The 13,735-nt window shown below is 41.8% G+C and overlaps 1 protein-coding gene across 2 annotated transcripts; it reads left to right on the top strand.

Moving 5' to 3' along the window:
* The first annotated feature begins 523 nt into the window (after window positions 1-523).
* On the top strand, window positions 524-11,665 carry gnb2 (guanine nucleotide binding protein (G protein), beta polypeptide 2). Of its 2 annotated transcripts, none has more exons than XM_019864222.1 (10): window positions 524-751; window positions 3,346-3,426; window positions 3,531-3,569; window positions 3,698-3,804; window positions 4,907-4,970; window positions 5,111-5,273; window positions 6,572-6,638; window positions 6,728-6,929; window positions 7,532-7,748; window positions 9,216-11,665. In XM_019864222.1, the coding sequence occupies exons 2-10, from the start codon at window positions 3,370-3,372 to the stop codon at window positions 9,320-9,322; spliced, it is 1,023 nt and encodes a 340-aa protein (XP_019719781.1). In that variant the 5' UTR covers window positions 524-751; window positions 3,346-3,369; the 3' UTR covers window positions 9,323-11,665. The 2 variants fall into 2 exon arrangements, with proteins under 2 accessions (XP_019719781.1, XP_019719780.1); XM_019864221.1 differs by having other exon boundaries at window positions 524-1,015.
* Window positions 11,666-13,735: the final 2,070 nt, after the last annotated feature.

The raw sequence follows: 13,735 nt of genomic DNA, 5'->3' as shown, positions 1-13,735 counted from the left end.
TGCTGCTCAGTAACCATATGAGATACCAGAAGAGGGAAATGCAAATGAGAACTTTGTTGGATCAACTTGTTTAGAAAAACTATCATGCTTGTGCGGGAATAAAAACTAGAACAGTTACAGTTACAGGCAATCCTCAATAGTTCCTGTCAGCTGACGTGACCACAAATTGAAGTCTGACTGGGAGGCCTGCCATTACAATTCTATCACATCATCATCTTGATTTTTCAAATGGGGATGTAACATTTAAAGGGTGTGTCACACATGTAGTTGTTGGTTGAATATTTGCAGAACCCTTTGCTGTGCAAACTGACCCTCGTGATGTCTGCCTGCTTCCTTATCATGAGTGAGAGAGAAGGAAAAAAAATAAACTCGCAGAATCGGCGGATTATTTCCATGTAAAAAAAAAACAACAACAAAAACACTCTTTTGATATTTCATTAGGAGATGCTTTTTTTCACGGGTTTGCCTTTCTATTGTACCCTTTAGACGAGTGATGAGGAGGGAGAGAGGAGGAGGGAGGAGGACGACGACGAGGAGGAGGAGGAAACCACTGAGAGAGAGGAAGGAAATGAAGATCACGTCACGAAGAGCAAAATCGGAGTAAAAAAAACAGAGCGAGTGCTATTTGACGCTCCTTGGCTTGAGACGAGCGTGGACTGAACTGGAGCTTATCTTTCACCACCATGTCAACGTGGACTTATTCGGCGTGAAAAAAAAGAGGGGACAGCCGCTACGCAGCAGCCGTGGATGTGTGGGGTTTTTTTTGTGCTCTTCTTTTTTTCTTGTGTGGAAATGTGTGAAGACCTCCCCCTCTTCCTCCTCCGTGTGCCTGCCCACTGACGCCTCTTCGTGTGCATCTTCTCTGCATATTTCCTTTTTTTAGACACATATATAAAACCACATGATTGAAAATACTTATTGTTAAAACCCACGGGATTTTTTTTACTAATTATTTATTCAAAGGAGTTGGCTTTTTTTCACGACAATCAAAGAGGAGCATCGGTGGAATTAACAGGTAGCCACCCATTATTAAAGTGAATAGGCCAGTTTTCACTGTGTAAGATGGCTGGGTGATGATGAGGATGATGATGATGATGATTAAAACGATGATGATGATGATGATGATGATGGTGCTCTAACCATCTGCATTGAAAAACATCTTGTTGCTATGACTGCCTACATTCGCCTGTTGTCCATTTTGAAAGAAATGGGGAGCTTTCTCCCTCTTCCGTGCTGTAGCGTAGTGACATTCTGTTTAGTTGAGGCCTTCGTGTTTGACTGTGGCAGTGAGCCGGGCCTCACTATCTCTGACATTACACTCTTCATGTTCGCTGTGGGCTCTCCTCCAGCTGCAGATGTAACCATGGTGTGCAAGTCAAAGGGGTGGGGCAGCATGCTCTTAGCCCAAAAGAAAAAAAATGACCCACGGTCTGATCGTGCATCCATACAGAGAGATGCCAGCAGTAAAAACGATGTCAACGGGTGAAAAGTAATAAAAAAGGAAATGTTAAAATGTGACATTTTGTCCTCCAATGGATGTTTGCAGGCCTCATTTTGGACACTGTAAACCTTCTTAGCTCCTCAATGGTTACACAACCATTGGTGTCAGGTGGTGACACCCCTTTTTGGCTTCTGGTGTCAATAATTCAAGCCACTTCATTGATTCAAAAACACACTTCTTACTGCGTTGCAGTGACCCCAGTAGGCCTCCAGCAAAAATTCCACTCCCACTCCGAGATATATTAACCTTCTGAGTTAATAATAGTGCGCTTCGGCTTGGTACACAAGTGTAACAGGTCCCCTCGGCTTTCGTGGGAGTGGTCCCTCAGCATCTTTTGCCTGCTAGCTATGCACGCTGGCTCTGTGGCATCTTAGTCTGTGCAGATTATTATTCCATAGTTCAACCGGGCACAGTGGCACTGTTGTAAAGAGATTACAGGGTTTATTCTCACTAGTAGTTAGGGATTAAAATATGATGGTTTTATTGATTTTTTTTTTTTTAATCTAATGTCCAAATCTGGGATGAAGAAAGGTCATCATTAAATGCACTAGACACTTCATAAGTTACACATATTAAGACCCGGTACAGAGATCTACATGACAAATTCTGCCTTTTAGAAATAAAAACACAGGTTTAAATCAATTGTCCAATAGGTTTTAATGTAACTCCGGCATATATCACAGTATCACATTACTGCAGTTGTTTGCATCCGACTGAGCGGTGCATTTAATATTTTCGTTACCACATTTAACTGCAGGTGTGAAAGCATTACCTTCATTATATAGGACGGACGTGTCAAACTCAAGGCCACTTCATCTCATCGAATTATTACATCTACACAACAAATTGATGGATTACTAGTTTTGAAATCAGACGGCAAGGGTAATAGTTGGTTCAATAATTGTTCAAGTTACTGTCAAAAGGGTAACAAAAAAAAAAAAAAATACAAACTATTCATTTGCTTTTCCGGGTGAGAATGTGGTAGGCTGGATCTGGCCCGCGGGCTTTGAGTTTGAAACCTGTGATATAGCGCTATCTTTGATACAGATCTCTCCGAGTGGATTTCGTTCGACTGTATAGGTGTACCTAATGAGCTGTCTGGTCAGCATACTTGTATATTTAAATAAAGACATTTTTAGGCACAAAAGACGAGTTATTATACTGAGTTGTGTGCACTATGCAAAATGTAAAATATGGTTTGCAGTGAGTTCATCGCTATTTGCTTATAATGCCGTACACTGGAAATGAGAAGGCAATTGGTGTCTTACATTTTAATAAGAAAGCATGATCCGAAGACTCGGATAACTGAGGCCTTGACAACCATAAATTCCGATTGGCTCGTTCGCCTTTGGCAAGAAACGGTCTACCGTTTCGATGTATGCCGTGTAACCAAGGACTTGCATATTGAACGTTTGTGGAAAAATCAAATAAAAAAAATTCTTGCATTTTTGTGTTCAAATTTTAGCTTCAAAAATTTGCGATTGATAGCTTTTGGGAAATAGAAGTTGGGGTTTCATATCTTCAAAAGTCATTGAGATATAAGGTAACGTAAGGTGACACAAACAAATCAAACATCCTGTACAGGAAGAAAACAAAAATGTACTTGAATGATGCAATTAAAATGTATCTTGCAAATGTATTGCAGTAAAAAAGTGAAACACAACTGAACTGTATTTAGGCAGTGACTCTTTCACATACCACTATCTGGAGCCCGCGCTCGCTTTGAGAATCTCTGCTAGCAAATAGCGTTGAATACGATTCGATTGCGCAATTGCAACCTATGTTGTGTCCACCGATTGTACACGAGCAGACGTCTCTTAGGTTTACTCTTCTCCACCTAACAGGCGGCATCTACACCAAATTCCAAAATGAGTGAGCTGGAGCAGCTTCGCCAGGAAGCCGAGCAGCTGAGGAACCAGATCCGAGTATGTTGAGTATTTCTTGGCGTCCCAAATTGTTTCCCTTTACAACATACCATTACACGTTCTGACTTTTTCACTCCATTCTCCCGTTTCTTGGTGTTTTGCAGGATGCCAGGAAAGCATGTGGAGATTCCACCTTGACACAGGTGAGTGTCACAGAATGACTGATGATGAGAATATGGAGTTTATTAGTACGTGGTTTTATCAGGAAAAGAAAAAAAAAAGATCCTATTGTCCTATTTTTGAAATCTACTTGTCATCATGTACTACCTAGATAACTGCTGGTCTGGATCCAGTGGGGCGGATACAGATGCGAACAAGACGCACCCTCCGAGGCCACCTTGCTAAGATCTATGCCATGCACTGGGGGTCAGACTCAAGGTGGGGCTTAACGGCTCTCTGTATATTTTCTGATGCTGTTCTACTTGCAGCCTGTGATGGCATTCCTCAGGGACCGGTGGAAGACAAATACTTGCAAACTTTCAACATTTGGAAGTTGCCCTCATTATTTCTTGATTAAAAAAAAAAGCTAAGCATTAGCCATGATTGTTATGGTATGTGGTTTGTATTAGCATACTGAGGGGTGTGATTCCTAACCAGCCCCGCATTAGAAAATCAGCCCCAAAATATGAATTTTACCAAATTGTGACATTGGAGGGTTCATCCTGAAGCCAGCCAAATTTATCTTTGTTCAGCTCTCTATGCCAACTGCTAATATGGCAGAAGATACAAGCAACTACCGGTAGCAGCCGTTTATGTAACAGGAGGCTTCCATCTTGAAGTTAAATTAAATCGGCCCGGATTTCAAACGGAGTCAATTTGTTTATTCAGACAAGGTCCTTTCATAATCGATTTCCACAAAATTTTCAAGGGGCCTAGGAATGATCCCTTACATTTTAGCTAGGATCTGGATGAAGGTGCGGATCAAGGCTTTTATTTCACCTTTGCAGTGCTTGCATTTTGGGTGAACATCCAGAAGCTAGAACTGCAGCGAAAGCGGCACGCCGTGTGTCGCAGTTGGCAGTCACCACATAATTCGCATTATTGCCTCTTACAGGATTGGAGTGGAACGACATCACCTGGCAAGTCCAGATAGTTCCGTGAAATGAGTCAGATGGATTGCGACCTTGGTGAAAGTCTGCGGTCTATTGAGTGCAGTTTTCATTATTATTGTTGCCTATGAGCATAAGCTAGATGCGTTGGTGATTATGCTAAATGTGGAAGAAGTCCACTGATTAATCGAGCATCAGGAAAGTGTTCAAAACAGGGGGAAAAAACGGAGTGAATTCTGCTAAGGCTGATTAATCGAGCATCAGGAAAGTGTTCAAAACAGAGGGGGGAAAAAACGGAGTGAATTCTGCTAAGACGGGTTTGTAAGAGTGAAAAATGCATTTGCAGCGATCACATCAATTTGTGCGTTCCGAGAAGACCGTCGGAAGCCCAAGTGAGTGCCGATCTCATGATGTAATGCGTGTCTCCACAGGCTTCTTGTTAGCGCCTCTCAAGATGGCAAACTGATCGTGTGGGACAGCTACACCACTAACAAGGTACACGCAGCACACTCACGCAGTCGTAACACTTATCCTGACATCGTCTGTGAATTCCCAACATTAGCCGCAGTCTACGTTCTCGCTAAGAGTATCTTCCTTGTTACCTGATACGTGTTACCTTGCTTTTTTTTTTTGAGATCCACGCCATCCCCTTGCGCTCCTCCTGGGTCATGACCTGTGCGTACGCCCCGTCTGGGAACTACGTGGCATGTGGAGGCCTTGATAACATCTGCTCCATCTACTGCCTGAAAACACGCGAAGGGAACGTCAGGATCAGCCGGGAGCTACCTGGGCATACAGGTGAGAGAGCTTCATCTCAAACCGATGATACGAGTGCACTTTGATTGGCTTGTCTCATGGGGAAGGCGACTTGATTAAGATGCTCAATTAATCACTGGCTGGTAATGAGGCCAGATGATACCTCATGTCATCTAAGATCCGAGTAGTTGCAGCCAATACGTGTGGGCTACTTGGCAGGAATACCAGATTTCTTAAAATAGGACCCATTGCTTCATAAATCATGTGCCCCAATTAATCGCCGGGTCATGAACTTGCATCAAAATTTCACAATAATCTTCAATAAATACCCCCATTTTCTTCGCTTATGACTGTGGACGGGTCTGCTAAATGTGCTGGAGCCCCGCCCTGTTTGGCTGTCAACTGTCAATCATATAACTCTACTACAGCCTGGGAAAATGGATACTATTTCAGCCATGAAAATATATCGCCCTCAAAGCCTCCAGTGGCTTGAATGCCAGTCGCCGTTGGGCTTTTCCATGCCGCAACAATGAGTTGCTCAAAAAAAAAGTCCTTGCCAGCCCCAAACCATAATCCACATGAAATCAGATTTTATTTTATTTTTCTCCCTCCTCGCTGTCTTTATCTGTGTGATGTACGTGCACTCGCAGCCGACAACAAGGCACTCTAAAGCTGCCAGGCTTCAAACATGGATTGAGAAATCTCTCAATTCACTTTGCACTGTATTTAAATACTTGAACTAAGAATTAGTTCTTTATGTTGAGCCTTAAAAGTCCTAAGAGTAATAATAACATAAGAGGACACCAGTGACCATCTATCGAAAGGCTGTGTAATGTGCAAGTAAATGAAAATTACAATGGGACTTATTATTGTTTGAAAATGCATTTGTACACTATTAATCATTTGCGCCTTAAATCAACCTTACCTCTAATCTCTGCACATGAGTAAATGCCACGATATGAGGAAGTACAGTAAAATAATGAGTGGTGAGCTGTCAGGGTCAGCAAGGCCTTCTCTGCTGGCCTTCACACTCTCAGAAGCGCTGACCTACATACACAACCTACATTCTAATATTGGCCCATGAATTTGTTTTCTTTTATTATCCCCAAGTCGTTTCTCATCATTTTCTAATGTTTCTCATGGCGGCACGGCTTCCATTATGTGTACGTTACATTTTTCTTGTCCATTTAGATTTCAGCCTCTGTGTGCTGCCATTTCAGTCAAATCTACTCCGGGTCTTCACAATCTGCACTGCTGTCCGTTGGAACTATATGAGCCATGTTTTTGTTTATTTTTTGGGATACAGTACTTGTATTTCAAATTTGCGTGTTTTGTCTCAGGTTACCTTTCATGTTGCCGTTTCATCGACGACAATCAAATCATCACGAGCTCAGGAGACACCACCTGGTGAGCGGAATACATTGTAAACAGTCCCGCGATACACTTTTTGCAAATTATAGTTGTCTGACCGACCCCCCGACGTTCTTTGCGCCAAGTGCGTTGTGGGACATCGAGACGAGCCAGCAGACCACGGTGTTCTCGGGCCACACGGGGGACGTCATGAGTCTGTCCCTGGCGCCCGACCTGCGCACCTTTGTGTCGGGAGCGTGCGACGCCTCGGTCAAGCTGTGGGACATCAGAGACAGCATGTGTCGACAGACTTTCACGGGACACGAGTCGGATATCAACGCCATCTGTGTGAGTGTCCAACGACAGTCAGGTTATTAAAAAACAAAAACATATGCAGACACACAACCAAAAACTTGAAGTGGCACAAGTAGTATGCAAATTTGAATATTTCAATGAACAGGTGTCTAAGTCATGTAATGAATTAAATGTGTAAATCAAGATACCGCTGTATACCACAAACTATAGTACCCCAAAATAATTTCAAACCAAATGCAAGGGCAATTATGTAAGATCAATTACGCTTTGCATGCACTACATTTGGCCTTGCGACTTACTCACAGGACTATTCTGTAAACAAATGTAATGGAGCTTAGCTTCTGGCTAGCAGACATCATACTAGCCACACAAAATAACTAGTGCGATGCAAAATACTGCATTGTTTCTCCCTAAAAAAAAAAAAAAAAAAAAAAAAACTATTGACTTTGCTAAAAAGAAAATATTCAAGCTTTTGATGTTTGTCATCTTATCCTCTGTACCAAACTGTAGTATTTGGCGCAATTTTTACCAAATGGTTTTAAATGGCGCACTGACTAGTATGATTTGAAATGATTCCTGTATGTTTATTTTAAAAAGTTATCCACTGAACTCACCTCAGGCGTTGTCTCCCTAAGTTCTTCCCCAACGGCAGCGCCTTTGCCACGGGCTCTGACGACGCCACCTGCAGACTGTTCGACCTGCGCGCGGACCAGGAACTCAGCCTCTATTGCCATGACAACATCATCTGCGGCATCACCTCGGTGGCTTTCTCCCGCTCGGGCCGCCTGCTGCTGGCAGGCTACGACGACTTTAACTGCAACATCTGGGACGCCATGAAGGGAGACAGAGCAGGTGGGTGCAGAAGAAATTTGAGAGATTCCACACAAGTTCAACAATAGTGTATAGTGTTTCCATTTACTGTATAAGGTTCTATCTGAGAATGTAGTGGATTTTTAACAAATATATTAGACTAACAAGGTGTTATTGGGTGACAACACCGGGCATTCATGACATAGATCTGGACGTACATCAGCAATGTAACCAGAATTTGTATGCTGTAAAGTTCTCTAGCTTCAGTTGGCTAACCCAGCTAACGCATTAGAAAATCATAATTACAGTTAACATTCATATGGAAAAAAACACTACTAGATCATCAAGTAATCAAAATGAATACAGTACTAATAAGTACGGCGGGAACATTACTGGTGCCGTTGGGTGGCGTTTTTTTGCTCCCCTACGGAAACTAGTTCCTTGCGCACTGTTTGTAACGCGACGGAATATTCTTACTCCACTGCGCTAGCTGGCTCAATGCACGCAGTTCGTAACCTTCAATTGTACTAGGAGTAAATATTTGGATGAAAAACACATCTCGGCTACATTACTATAATGCACTTGACAATGGAGTCAGCCAATCCTCCATCAAGTGTTTCCAGCTGGTCCAGAATGCTGCTGTTCAACCCTTGACTGGTACTCATAAGAGCTATCGGAGATCGAACCTTTTCCGTTGCTGGCCTCTCTCCAGAATGCTGCTGCTCGCCCCTTGACTGGTACTCATAAGAGCTATCGGGGATCGAACCTTTTCCGTTGCTGGCCTCTCTCTTTGGAATGACCTCCCGGTGAACGTCGGCCTCACAGTGAAGAGGTGCAGGGATCAATTCCGGCGGATCGAACCTTTTCCGTTGCTGGCCTCTCTCTTTGAAATGACCTCCCGCTGAACGTCAGCCTCACAGTGAAGAGGTGCAGGGTTCAATTCCGGCCCGGTCTTCCCTTGTGGAGTTTGCATGTTCTCCCCGTGCCTGCGTGGGTTTTCTGCGGGTACTCCGGTTTCCTCTCATATGATTGGCTGGCAACCGGTTCAGGGTGTACCCCGCCTATACTGCACGAAGACAGCTGGCATAGGCTCCAGTACGCCCGCAACCCTCGTGAGGATACGCAGATAGGCTCCAGTACACCCGCAACCCTCATGAGGATACGCGGATCAGGAAGTGGATGGATGGATGGATGGATGAATGAATGAATGGATGGATGGATGAGAAATAGAATTTGAACCCACGGAATTGAAATTGGAAATAAAGTCATACAAGCCTCATATGGAGTCAATTATTTAGGGCAAAATGGCAGTTAATAATTCAAGTTCAAACAGTAAAGTCTTTCATATTTACACATTCACAGAGTTATTTTGGTGTCAGATTATGAAGTACCGTAAAACACAAGGCCCGTTGTCTTCTATGTGGGGTTAAGACGTCCCGGCTTAAGTCTGGAGAGCAAAACATTTCAATGTTAACAAGTCGTCTTTTGTCCGTGCCGACCCTCCTCCAGGAGTCTTGGCCGGCCATGACAATCGTGTGAGCTGTCTGGGTGTGACTGATGATGGCATGGCCGTGTCCACCGGGTCCTGGGACAGCTTCCTCAAGATCTGGAACTAAAGAAAGACACACGTACACACACACACACACACTTCTTGGAACACATGTGTTCGCACTGTATGTAAGTGCAACAAGTGTACATAAGACATAGTATGAAGACTTAGTTACACCAATCACACGTGCTACCTTCGACTCAAGTGCAAAACTACAGCTGCAAGGTGACACAAACACACACTCTCTCTCTCTCTCACACACACACACACACACACACACACAATATGAAAAAATACACACACACACAATGTGACCAAATACATTTAAATCTTGTAAGCTTTCTTGTATTAAAACAAAAACACAAAACTATGACCTGAAGCCTTTTAAAATGTTCCACATACACTCACTCCCCCAACCCCCAAGAGACACAGCTCAGAAGACGTCAGTGGACAATTCTGTCTTTGTTTACAATGAAGTCCAAAATGCACTTAAGACGAATACTACTGTAGTATGTACGTTCTGTCTCAGTGCCACTTGTGATGCTTTTCGGGGAGAACGTGGAAGAGAATCAGAGTCCATTAAAACCGAGTGGGAAAACAAATTTGATAGAGGTAAAAACATCATAATTATATCTTAATATTAGGCCATGTTTTAGAAGGTTTTTGTGGATAGCTATATGCCCCATACTCAGTGCATTTTTTTTTTACACTCCATTTCTTCATGTTCTCCCCTTGTGCCTCAGATACACGTTTAACGATTATTGCTAGAGAATATTGGATAAGTGGAGAAGAAACTTGACAATGTGACGAAAAGGTAAAAGCATTGTAAAGAGGAGTCTGAATCGAGCAGGAGCCAGTATTCAAACTTTAATCTGATGATCACGATGGTAAAATTGTACATAATATTAATAAATAGCCTCTCCTGCCAGTGAATGGTCCTTTTTTAAGCACTGTTGATGCGAATATATTTGTGTCACATTCAAGAGGAACAGTTGACTTGCACAATGGATTAACTGTCTTAAAGGTCATCATCGGATGTGAATGTGGGACAAACTGAAGTTTTTATAGGCACTTTTTGGAAGTCAGATGCTTATGGGCAAAATGATTAGAACTATGGAAGAATACAAAAACCTAAAGCGTACAGTAGCATAACAGAATGCCAAGTGGCTGAAAATTATACAATTAAATTCAGTATTTACATTCTACAGAGAGATTGTTCATTTGTGGCACTGTCGTGGCTCATTCAGCATCTTTCATTTCTCGACTTTAAATGAATGAAATTTGCCTAGCTGTATTTTGAATCTACACTAACCAGCTAAATGAGAAATAAATGTACATTGGAACAATTTGAAGCAGCACGAAGCAACATTGTGGCTTGTAGCGCCATCGTGTGGCAAAATGCTAAAATGCTCTCGACTCCTCCACAAATGATCAATCGGTAGACGGTGTTTCTCAAGCTTTTTACGAGACCACCGTCCCCGATACTAAATAAACAGATCTCCAAGTATCACCATGTGCCCATTAAAAACAAAAATGAGGTATTTTGCAAACAGTATATTGAGTATTGTCTTGAAATGCAAGGCCATTCCATTGAAAGCCAAATCCAATTTTAACTGTAGTGATTCTTTCGCATTACCACCAGATAGAGCCCGCGGCAGAATCACTGCCATGCATTATCATTTTAGAGCAATTTTTCTCAACCTTGTCAGCCAAAGCACACATTTCCATTACGAAAAATCAAAATTGTTTTGTCAGCCATGCCCGCCATTCCTGCCTGATCATATAACGACCACAAGAGGGCGCCAGTAACTGGTATAAGCGACTGGTATCGGCAGCACAAAAACCTGAAACTTAGACGTAAGCAATACCTGGTATCAGTACTTGCCCGCCCCTAATTATTGTTAGTAAAAGAATGACTTTCAGTCCAATTATTGTATGTGAAATTGGTGACACGAACGCGCTGCGGCACAACGGATGGGAAATTTTGTTTTAGAGCGAAGCGAAATCATGACAAACCAATTACGTCCCAGTAGAAAATAGAGCACAATAAAGAGAGACAAATGTGAGATGAAGAGATTTTTATTCTGTATTAGACATGAACACAATATTTTAAAAGTTTTAAAGAGCTTATGAAATACACTCTGAAGTTAAGAAACACTTGCAAACTAAAACACTGCAATGTTTACCGCCATTAAAAAAAAAAACAAAATGTAGTTTGATGTTCAAAAGTATCGAGTTCTTGGGTTGGCTCTATTATTGATTTGCTTCACGAGCTCCTGTAGATGGCGAGCTTTCTTCCACTTTTCAATAAAGGCAATTATGGGATTCCGCAAAAGCGAAATGGGATCAATTGAGCATCACAGCTACTACAGAGAAAAAGCCAGAATCCCTTAGTTGTTAAAAAAAAAAAAAAAGATATATAATGTAAAGCAAACCAGGAGTAAAATCCAAAATGAATGACTCACCAACCAGCCAACATTTTGGCTGCCAAAGGCCGCTAAATACTTCCTGAAGCCACGCTGGGATGGATTGATCAAATGCTTATATTGCTTGGATTGCTTTTTCTCACACACTTTTGTGCATCCTGACTGTCCAGAAACAATCGATCTCATGGTCACACGCTGATGTGAGATTTTGAAGGCTCTTGGCATGAAACTGAAGAGACATGATGAACCAGTATCACTTAAGCGCTAAACTAAAACAATTGGGGGGGGGGACCCCAAAAACAAATCAAGTGTAATATTTTCACTAGAATGATAAAAATGAAGCTAGATTTCTTCTTTGAGATGGGAACCGTAAACAACAGAAAATGAAATTGAAACTAGGAAGGCATTGCCACAGAAGAACATGCTGTCACTTGGCCTACTCATTTATGAAACTTGGCCAACTGATTCAGGTTTGAATTAAAACAATAAAATGAAACTGTAAACCAACTTCTGAATGGCATCTGAAGATAATGGATGAAAAAAAAAAGAATAATAAAGAAAAACTCAAGAGACCACATTTAGCTACAGACGCACGAATTGTAACCGTGGTCCAACTAAAAGTGCGACTTGACTTCTGCCCACAAAAATCTGTGTGCTCAGTGGGCCACTGATCCGATCTATCCTCCAAGCCCTCTTGGTAAAAAAAAAAAAAAAAAAAAAACAACAAAAAAATCAGTTAAAGATCATTTTTGCAGCAATTAAAAGACCTGACACTGTGCTTAATTTTTTTTTCATCAGATAATATGGACTCAGTGGGTTTGGTATGGAAGAAGCCTGGATGTCTCTTGTGTGTATGGTACACCTCTTGTGTGCTTGATATGAAACTGTCACTTTCATTTGGGAATCAGGGAATGGCGCTCAAGATAAAACCGGATTTTTTATTTTCTCCTGGTCCCATTTCAATTTCAAAACCAAAAGCCTTCAAGTGACCTGGCAAAGCGGAGTCAAGTCACTGCCTGAGCATATTAGCAGACAGCGGACACCCCAGCCAACATTGACCCCAACCCGCCGACTTCACCTCATCAGACCCAACTACCATCCCGTGGGCCACACAACACAGGTGATGACTTGCTTGTCTCCTACCTGACGACCGACTGAGAAAATATACTGTTACACATTGTGCTTTGATTAATAGAACGGCACATTTTTTTTTTTTACATAAATACAAATCTCTGTCTTAGATAGAAGTACATTCACTGTTATTTCTCAGAGCAATTTACATTTTTATTTTTTATTTTTTACAAAATAGACTTCTCTAAGTATAGTCAAGCTACTTTCCCCATTACTACGTCACATTAGCAACACTGAAGAGAGTAAGCGCCGACTTTATCTTTGCTGCGACAATCTACGCGCGGACGTCACGAGACGATTCACAAGTATGGCTTTGCTCTAATCCTGGCTCCCACTCGAGTCCGGACTTTTTTTTTTTTTTTTTTAATCTTTCATGGGATTAACATTTATTTCTTCATTATTGCCAATTTCTGAATTACTACTCATTGAATATTCCTGTTCGGGTGCAAAATTCTCCATTGTGGGACAAATAAAGGTTTTCTTATCTTTTCTTATCTTATGTCAATATGCATTTCAATGATTTAAGTGCACTTTAAGGGGCGGATGATAATCAAAATTACACCTCTTGTTACGGTTAATAAGAGACTGGGGGCGAGGCTTAAACCCATCCTATAATATCTTCTCACGTTGTCGTCCCAACTCCAAGGCACTGCTTAAACTGTAAACATGGCAAGTTGATAAAAATAATCGCAGAAAAACGCACATGCCAACAGTCCTGTGTGAAATGTAGGCCGTGGCACACAACGATAAGTAAGAAACAATAATGAACAAATCGCTAAAAAGGGGAAAACAACTTTGATACACGATAGTACTTCAATGGCTTACATGCACACTCGAGTGTCTGCTCGAGCTATTGTACATTTATATATTTGTATATCTATCACTTTTGGCTTGACAATACATAAACATCTCTTCACCGTCAT

This window comes from Hippocampus comes, unplaced genomic scaffold (assembly GCF_001891065.2).
Source record: "Hippocampus comes isolate QL1 unplaced genomic scaffold, H_comes_QL1_v1.1 scaffold57, whole genome shotgun sequence".
Classification (NCBI taxonomy): Eukaryota; Metazoa; Chordata; class Actinopteri; order Syngnathiformes; family Syngnathidae; genus Hippocampus; species Hippocampus comes.
The sequence above is the reverse complement of the archived record's forward strand: the minus strand, read 5'-3'. Positions and strand labels throughout refer to the sequence as shown.

Excerpts from the sequence above, each read along its gene's own strand:
- gnb2 (XM_019864222.1), top strand. The coding sequence starts at position 3,370 with ATGAGTGAGCTGGAGCAGCTTCGCCAGGAAGCCGAGCAGCTGAGGAAC. Across the intron at positions 3,427-3,530 it reads AGCTGAGGAACCAGATCCGA|GATGCCAGGAAAGCATGTGG; the intron begins GTATGTTGAGTA and ends GGTGTTTTGCAG. Across the intron at positions 3,805-4,906 it reads CACTGGGGGTCAGACTCAAG|GCTTCTTGTTAGCGCCTCTC; the intron begins GTGGGGCTTAAC and ends GTGTCTCCACAG.